The 9,347-nt window shown below is 46.4% G+C and overlaps 1 protein-coding gene across 5 annotated transcripts in view; it reads left to right on the plus strand.

The window, feature by feature from the left end:
• si:dkey-151g10.3 (serine/threonine-protein kinase WNK2) overlaps nt 1-8,257 on the plus strand; it is a 47,693-nt gene extending 39,436 nt beyond the window's left edge. For 3 of the 5 annotated variants that reach the window (XM_042097682.1, XM_042097683.1, XM_042097684.1), the window contains 5 exons: nt 1,932-2,017; nt 2,629-2,957; nt 3,880-4,112; nt 4,267-4,487; nt 4,733-8,257. In XM_042097682.1, the coding sequence (XP_041953616.1) occupies nt 1,932-2,017; nt 2,629-2,957; nt 3,880-4,112; nt 4,267-4,487; nt 4,733-5,446 (1,583 nt within the window). In that variant the 3' untranslated portion in view covers nt 5,447-8,257. Of the gene's footprint in view, nt 1-1,931; nt 2,018-2,628; nt 2,958-3,879; nt 4,113-4,266; nt 4,590-4,732 lie in introns of those variants that run through there. The other 2 variants (XR_006032765.1, XM_042097686.1) reach the window with 2 other exon arrangements.
• The last annotated feature ends 1,090 nt before the right edge of the window (nt 8,258-9,347 follow it).

Below are 9,347 nucleotides of genomic sequence, written 5' to 3' on the forward strand. Positions count from 1 at the left end.
TCCTGGTGCACATCATCTGTCGGGCACATGGGCACTGGGTTGTAATGCCAGCCAATCTCAGCCTTCCCCCTCAGTCACTGGCGCAGTATTGCCCTGCCCAGTCAACCCCTCACCCTGACCCCTCTGACCTGCCTGCACAGAGTAGCTCCACCTCACTGGCCCAGTGTCCAGAACTCTTACCTGGGCAGAGGTCAATGAACGAGATCCAAGCTATATTACATGTGCAGTTAGCACTCAGTAGCTCTGAGTGCTAGTCTGAGTGACTGACACATGTGATGTAGCAAGGCAGCCTCTGGGTGTTCTAGCTGAACTGGTAATGACTGGTGTGTTGCTGTTACCATCTTATATTATACATAGCATCTGAAGCATCTTGATACACAGTCTATTGTAAAAGCTTGTGAGAATGACTTTATACGGGAAATAGATTACGTGAATTTGATATAGAATTTCATCTCAACTACGAAAGACAATAATATTGCACATCTTTCTCATTATTCCCACATTAATGCATGTGAGAGAATTAATCTTTTTCAGTGGATGATGAATGCGAATTTGACAAGATGCTGATGATCCAATATGATAATCATGATTTGCATTACAATGTCCACACTGGTCAGAGTATAGAGGATATCCTGTTCTTTCCTATGTGGGTAGGCTTTTGTAAGGTTTTGTTTCATTGTATTTACTGCATGTGTACACATAATAGGCCTTTATGCTAGATCTATTTTTGATATAAGAAGCATATCATTTACATGAACACTTGTGTCAGCATATGTATGTTGAAGAAGTATATGTGTGTATATGTGATGGTGTATCATTTGGTTAAAACTTCAGGTACACAATCAGCCACTCAAATGATACGATGCATCCACATACACACGTGTCTGTATAGTAGATCTAGAATATTCTCAGACATCCCACACCATGACCTGTGTCACAGTCAGAGTGCAGAGGCGCATGGGATGCTGACGCGTGATGTGTGTGTGTGTGTGTGTGTGTGCGTGTGTGTGTGTGTGCGCGTTTGTGAGTGTGTGGTTGGGTTGGGGCATTTGGATATTGACTCACATCGCATAAACTGCATTTCCTGTCACTGTTCTTACTTCACTTGTATATTTTGCATAAGCGTCCTCTCTTTACTGCCCCTCCACACACCCCATTCCCCAAACACCAGCACTTCTCACCTGTCAGCATGTTCTGCTTTTTTTTAATCAGACATTTTTTGAATTCAGAAATTTTCCTGGGGCCTCAGAAGTATACATAGATAATTGTGGGGGGGATCTTAAAATGCACCATATCCACCTTGCACTTTCAGATGAGCTGCCTTACTCTCATAGCCATGCATGCAAGCTTGTAGACGCAAAGCTGTAGAGTTTATGCTGATGTGTGATGTGATTAGGAGATGTATTAACAAGTTGCCTTTGTGTCTGTAATGTGTCTGTGCTCTGTCTGTGTTTGTCTGTGTCCTCGCACACACACCCTCCCTGTCCGCTCCTATGTCTTGTCCCATTGGTGGGTGTTGTTCTGTCCACTCCTGTTTCACGTTGTGCATTTACTGTACACGCTGTGTCTCACGGGTCCCTCGGCTGATTATTTGTCCTCTCTGTTCTGTGTTTGTCCGTACATCCGTCCGTCCGCCCATCTCTGTCCCCCTCTGTGCGTCCACTCTCTCCTCTGTCCCCCCTGTGCGTCCACTCTCTCCTCTGTCCCCCCTGTGCGTCCACTCTCTCCTCTGTCCCCTCTGTGCGTCCACTCTCTCCTCTGTCCCCTCTGTGCGTCCACTCTCTCCTCTGTCCCCCCTGTGCGTCCACTCTCTCCTCTGTCCCCTCTGTGCGTCCACTCTCTCCTCTGTCCTTCGGACCCTTTTGTCTCCCCGTCCTGCTTTTTCTTTTCTTTTCTTTTCTTTTCTCCTCCTCTCTTCATGGGCCCAACAGATGGGAACTCCAGCAGTCCGGCTGCGAAGGAGGAGAGAGAGAGCGTTGGCAAGGTCCCGCAGCAGTCGTGGCGCGGGCGTTTCCAGGTACGTCGTGTACCTGTCGACTCGTTAAAAACACAATGAGTGCAAACACCATGGCGTGCTACATATGACTACATAATTCCCAAGTGTAAATAGAGAATCAAACAAAACAAAAAATATGCCGTCGCAGGATACCTACTGAGAAAGGTACCTATTAAGGATAATCCAGTGATTACAACGGCTGCCTCAATGGCAATAGCAGCAGCATACAATAACATACAATGGCATTAGCAGTCAGTGAATTTGTGCCTAAATTGAATGATGTCTTTCACACACAAAACAAACCTTTTCAATGAACCACTACATAGAAGGATTGTGTAATCTGTACAGCTAAGCATTACAGTATTGTGCTATTGTTTCATGGCATTAGATGACCATACCATCTCATCACTGTGTAGTGTGTCTTCTTGCAGTTCAGGGCAAACACAAGTGGTTAAAACAATAGTCCCCTAGTTCTGTCACTGCAGTAGAATAATGTCATGGCTCAGGTATATTGTAGCATAGTTGTTGTTGTCATTTAAGTGTAGATGCTGTGAAATGTGCAGCTGATGGGCAAAAAGGGAGATGCTCCTCAGGCTTGCACTGTGTCTTAAACAAACATCTCTGGCCCTCAGGTCACTCCAGTACCCCAGGCCTCTGAACCCTCTCCCCCCAGCACTACTCCTGCCAGCCAGGGCAGCAGGCACAGGAAAGTGGGGCGCTTCTCCGTCACCCAGGCCGAGGCCAAGGCCGAGCGCCAGACGGACAGCTCGCCGGTCTCTCCTGACCTGGAGCTCGGCGAGAGGAGGAGGGCAAAGAGCGAGAGGGACGAGGGCAAGAGGACGCCCGTGCCCCCTCACCACCAGGCCCGAGTGCACGCCCACTCGCCACTGGTCAGCAGCGACGAAGAGAGCGAGCTGGAGGACGAGGAGCTGCGGAGAGAGCTACACAAGCTCCGAGAAAAGTGAGAGAGAGAGAGAAAGAGAGGGAGGCGGGGGGGACAACCCTGGGCTGGGTATGGGTTATGCTTGGGTATGGGTTATGCTTGGGTATGGGTTATACTGGATATGGGTTATGCTTGGGTATGGGTTATGCTTGGGTATGGGTTATGCTTGGGTATGGGTTATACTGGATATGGGTTATGCTTGGGTATGGGTTATGCTTGGGTATGGGTTATACTGGATATGGGTTATGCTTGGGTATGGGTTATAGTCATAGTCATAGTCAAGTTTATTTACATAGCACAATTTAAAACAACCTGTGGTTTACCAAAGTGCTCAAAACAAAATTAAAAAAAAAAATAAATAGATAGATAATAGAAGACAAAATGAAATATGAAGACTAAAACTAAAATAATATACATATATATATATATATATAGCCTATATAATTACAATCCACACTTCATTTAAAAGCCATTGATAGCTAAATTTATGCTTGGTGGAAATGTTTTTCAATACCTGATCGATGAGTGGCAAGCTGCTGCTGTCCAAAGCCAGTTCTGATCTCAGAGGATGTCTCCCTCTCTCTCTCCTCTCCCCCTCTCTCTCTCTCTCTCTCTCTCTCTCTCTCTCCCTCTCCCTCTCTCTTGCTCGCTCTCTCTCTCCTCTCCCTCTCTCTCTCTCTCTCTCCCTCTCTCTCTCTTTTGCTCCATCTTCATTTGGGTCCCCCTTCCTCTCCATCTCCACCCACTCTCATCCTCTCTCTCCTCCTCACTGCCCCCTCATTATTCACCCTCTCTCTCTCTCTCTCTCTCTCTCTCTCTCTCTCCTGCTGTTTCTCTCCCTTCTCTTCTACCCCCCCCCCCCCTGTTGTTGTCTTTTGATGTCCTGTCCTCCATCCCCCCATGGTGTCCCTCACGTGTCCCCCTCCTCTGCTTCTCTCAGGCACATCAAAGAGGTGGTGTCCCTGCAGGCGCAGCAGAACCGTGAGCTGCAGGACCTCTACAGGCAGCTGCGCTCCCTCAAAGACAGCCCCCAGCCTCTGCCGCTGGCGCGCACCCCGCCACTGCCCTCCTCGCTGCCCCCCGCCATCTCCCCACGCCGGCCCCGGCCGGCCAAGACCAAGCTGCGGACCAGACCCCACTCCCACCTGGACAACAACGGGGTTACACACGCTGGTACTGCCGCCGATGCAGACTTCCTCACTTAACTGCCTTTTGACGTGAAGTTTAGTTATGTTCCATTCGTCCTCATTTTACTCCCTCTCTCTCTCTCTCTCTCTCTCTCTCTCTCCCTCCCTCCCTCTCTCTGTATCGGTCTCGGTCCATTCAGGCATCCAACAGTCCAGTAGTTTCTCGGCCGGGGAGCAGGGCCAGCTTGCTCCGGCCCAGAGCCCAGCCAATAAGAAGAGCACATTTACAGATGAGTTGCACAAGCTGGTAGACGATTGGACGAAAGAGACGGTGGGCGTCGCCCAACCCAAACCCTCGCTCAATCAGATCAAACAGATCCAGCAGGAGCAAGAATTAGGTGGCTGGAATCAACCTACCGAGGTATAGAAAAACTTTCACCCAGAAATTCTGTTTGACAGTGACCATTCAAGTCAGGCCAGTACACCTGTTCTCCAGGTGCATCTAAAAGATGCCGTGACTGTCTAATCAAACCTAATGCCATGAAGCTATAAGTTCAATATGCAAAATGAATATAGTACAGAATTAAACAGGACAGTGATGGAAAAGTGAGACAGTTGATGCCTGTTAAGCCGACAGTTAATGAACCAGCGTTCCTTTTGATGTAGATTCAGCAGGCTGCCCCACCAGGCTGGTTCTCCGTGACCCCCCTGAGCCCGCAGCCAGTTGCACCCAGCGCAGGCCTCCCCACCATGGCCCCCTCCCAGTACCCCAGCGCGGGCCACCTCCCGCCCCAGGCCCCACCCCAGCCGCCGGCGCCGCCCCACGTGCCCCTGGTGGCCCCCCTACAGCTCCCCCCGCCAGGCCTCCACCTGCCGCCGTTGCAGCCGCTGCCCTTCCAGCCGCCGGCGCCCGCGCCGCTCCACCCGCTCCACCTGCAGCTGCGCCCCGGCCCTGTGGCCCTGGGCCAGCCCCCGCTCCCCATCGCGCCCCTGCAGATGCCACCCCCCGCACAGATGCCACCCCAGATGCCACCCCAGATGCCTGCCTTACCCACCGGTGTGCCCGCCAGCAGGCCGCCGCCGCCGCCGGGCCCCTGCTGCTCCACCACCACCCCCTCCACTCAGACCTCTGTGGCTGCGCCGCTGATGCCTGGCACGGGCGCCCCCTCGGCCGCCGCCACTGTCGTCAGCGCCGCGGCCACCTCCGCTGCCGGGGCGCCTCCGGTCGGCGGCCTGGCCCCGGCGCCAGCCTTCTGCTCCTGCGTCTCCTCCTCGCCCTCCCCCTGCTCCTCCTCCTCGTGCTCCTCCTCCGCTTTGCCTTCCAGTGCCAAATTACACCCTACACCCCCCAACTCCACCCTCCCACTGGGACAACAGTGAACACGTGACAAACAGGGAAAAGTGAAGGAGGGAAGTCCAAGTGGGACACAAGCATGTGGTTGAGATGGAGAGAGGTAGATGTCAATGGCCACATAGGGTGGAGGTCGAGAGGTCAACAAAAATGATTTTGTGTCAAGGTCTTATTTTTCATGAAGAATACTGAGAAAACAAAAAAGATCCCTATGGATAACTTCAGTGAAAAGTCAAAAGAATGTGAGAAGCTGAAGGTGCTTAATCTAGTGTACAGAATGTACAGATTGGTGGAAATGCAAGGGACAGTTATGAGTGTTGCTGTGCACGGGTGTTGGGGTGTATAAATTATGTAGTGTGTGTGTGTGTGTCTGTGTGTGTGTGTGTTCACCTTTTTTCTCCCTAATACATATCCTTTTTCTGTGACTTTGGCACTGTCAAGTTTTACAGCCAACCTAGTTGGACCTAAGCTCTCTCAAGATGTGAAGGAGATGAGATGTTTGACATAAATTAATATTCGCTTTTTTGTTGTTGTTTTTAATTTATCAACGCTTCTAAGGACTATTTGAATTCTGAGGAAAAAAAAGTGCAATTAGTACCTGTTCTCTGAACCCATTTTTTCTGTGTTGTTGTGATGTGTGTCTGTGTGTCAGAGGAAAATATTTTCGGTACAGCCTAAGCACGGATACAACAACCAGATGTTAACTAGCAAAGCCGGCATCATCAGCGTCAATAGCACAAACAGTCTCGTCAGACTGTGAGATATTACAACAGTCGCAACAGCAGCATGTCACCGCGCCAGCATGGTAATATTACCTGGCAACCATCACTAGCTACTGTAACTAGCCCAACCCCAAACACTGTTGTACAGTGCTGTGCACGGACAAGGCATGTGACTCGTATTATATTTTGCATTGATAAATAGAGGTAACCTTTTAGATTAGGTTAGGATGGATTTACATTTTTTTGATAAAATAACAAAAAACAGCTGTCAACAATCTTAAGTTTTAAGTCAATCCAGTACATTGTAATAGGCTCAGCGTGAATATCCTCTTTCTTCAACTGACTTTAAATTAATGTGATTGCAGATGATACTTCCTTTCTCTGATTTCAGATCATTTTTTTCAACAGACAAAGTTTACAGATTAACATAGATTCCATTGTTTTGGAATTCAAAATGAGAGTTTTATTTGAGCACTTTCCCAATATGACATACTGTAGGTAAACTTACGTGAAATCAGAATTGCACATCCATACAAAATCTGACTCAACTGTGGTGATGAGTCAGTCCGATAAATCAGTCTGCATATTCATTAGGCAAAAGGTATTTTCTTCCACAAATGAAACATTTCATTTCATGTCGTGACATGGGTGAAGGAGAGATTAATAAAACTGCCAAGTGGATTTAAAAAAGGGGGAACCATTGACATGGGCTATCCCTATATTGCCTTTTAGAGTTACTACATTGAAGATGTATTTTTTTCTTTTGTGTGATAAAGTTACTGTATGTATGTACTATTGTACTGCATTACTTCTATCGCCATGGTAATCACCACAGCAACCAGCCTCCCAGTAACGCACAGCAGCACCAGACACTGTGTCACATCCTTGTTTACACCCCGTCTGCTTCTGTCAATCTTTCGCAAAGAGAACCCAGACAAAGTGCACAACAGGACAACAGCTCAAGACGGGCCACACATACACATGACCTGTGCACAGACAGACCGGTGCTGTGGTCAAAGGAAGCAATGCCTGTCAAACAGAGATGAAGCTTACCTACCCCAAGCGTGCTTGTGAATGTTTAAATAATTGAATTGGAATGATGAAAAAAATGTCAGATTTGCAATCTAGCGGAGGCCCCTCTATATGTGTGCATTTGGTTCTTATGAAGCTGTTCAGAGAGAATGATGAGTCTGATGAAGAGAGGTTGCCTGTCAAACAGTATGTTTTGTGTCATGTGCTAAGAAAGTGCTCAGAGAGAGGAAGTGAGAGATTTTATGTGTGTGAAAGAGAGAGTGAGAAGGAGAGAGAGAGAGATAAGTGCATTCGATTCGTTATTGTGGAGCCATCCAGTCCGTGGTAATGCTTGAGCCTGTGGATGTTTATCCAGAAAAAAAGATAAAGAGAAACCTTATGAGTACCGAGGCTTTTAACTTTTTTCAGTATATCAGTGTTGGATTTTTTTCTTCAACAAAACAACCTACATTTCTACAGTAAACTATGGCACATTGTGAGTGGTGGTAAGCTACTGTGCTGTCGAGTCAAACACTAACCGGTTGACCACGTCAATGCTTTGCTATTTACGACAGAGGAAGTCGGAACTCACCCTATCCTGAAGTGTTACCAAAATGTAATCTAAAAAGAGAAGCATTATTTTTGTATTTTGAAATGGGGTTGTAAAAAATGTAAAATTGTGTACTGATGATCAGTGTTGCAAAAAGCTGAGGTTATCTGGCACTTTGAAGACATTGGTTCTCAACCATGATGATGGGGCTTCCCTTGGATACATAGCAAAAGTGCTTTCAACTTTGAGCCATTTCAGTGTGAAAATTCCCAGTTTAACTGTGAGAGGAACAATTTTAATTCAGTTCGAGAAATCATGGAAGGACATTAGCATTTCTCTCACATATTTAGCATTTAAATCTTCTGATTGTTGTGCCAAGGGGACCCCAGAGGTACTTGTGTGAGCTCCAATGATTCAAGGTTATTTGAACAAAATACATCTAGATGACTAAAAATTTTATTGCTGGTGATTTAGCCACTGTACAATTGTAACTAATTCAATTGTTGATTTTATTTATGTTTTGTAACTAATCAAAATAAAAGATGGTGTAAAACATTTGATTGTGCTTGTTTGTTTTATCATAATTCTTTAATGGAGAAATGAATTTGTTTGTTATAGGCCTAACGATTTTAACCTGTAAGGATTATCCATGCTAAAAATGTAGGAAATGTCATGTAGACCTAGGCCACAAGAACTTGATTTCTGGCTGCAGTATTATTTACGGACAGCAGAGGGCTTGAAAACTCATTCTGTTCATGCGAGTGTGGAATAAAAACAAAATCATTAGGTGTAACAACGGGAATATCCTCTCAATTTCCCCATACCTGTGCTTTCTGTTTTATTGGGGGGGGGGGGGGGGTGTTTCCTCTCTCTGAAATCTAATAAAATTGTCACATATAGGGCCTATTAAACTGCAGGACCCCCCCAGCATTCCTTCACTGAAAATTCTTAAAGAACGGAATTGGTGTGATTAGGCTATTGACCTGCCTTATATGATATTGATTATTTAATTATAATTAAGGCTATACTTGGTCTGCAGTAGCCTAGGCTACATGTGCACTATTGGCATTGGCTGTTTTGTAGAATTGTATGAATTAAGGAAAAATGCTTAAATGCAATGGATGTGGCGCAGTCGCTGCTAATCGTGCCAGGAAATGCAGTGTTCTCCAGGCGTACAGTGACCATTCTGTTGGATCTCAGGCATGTTCTGCCTGGGATCAAAAGTCACTTACCCCCACTGACAATGTGCTCATTGTAACGGCCCTGGTCTATATGCATCAATGGAGGAGATTAACCAGTTGACATGACTTGAGTACAATGATGCTCTTCACGAAGACCGAAAGAACCATGTTCCTCCACTGCAAGTCAGTAAAAAATCAGTGTATGCGAACTTCTAGCTACAAAACTCTTTAAATGCAGGCTGCGTTGTATCAAGTTAAATGTATATATCTTTACGTCTATATTAATGATGTACAAAACAATGTTTTCTTCTTACAATAACACAATGTTTGTCCTACTCTGCCAACTGTCAGATATCCCTAGCCTATTTCCGATTTTAATAGGCCTAATTAAGGGACACTTTCAAGTCCAGAGAGCATTTATTTGGACTAGCCTAGATATGGAATGTAATGGAAATATTCCGTTAAT

The sequence above is a fragment of the Alosa sapidissima genome, chromosome 7 (genome assembly GCF_018492685.1).
Source record: "Alosa sapidissima isolate fAloSap1 chromosome 7, fAloSap1.pri, whole genome shotgun sequence".
Taxonomy (NCBI): Eukaryota; Metazoa; Chordata; class Actinopteri; order Clupeiformes; family Clupeidae; genus Alosa; species Alosa sapidissima.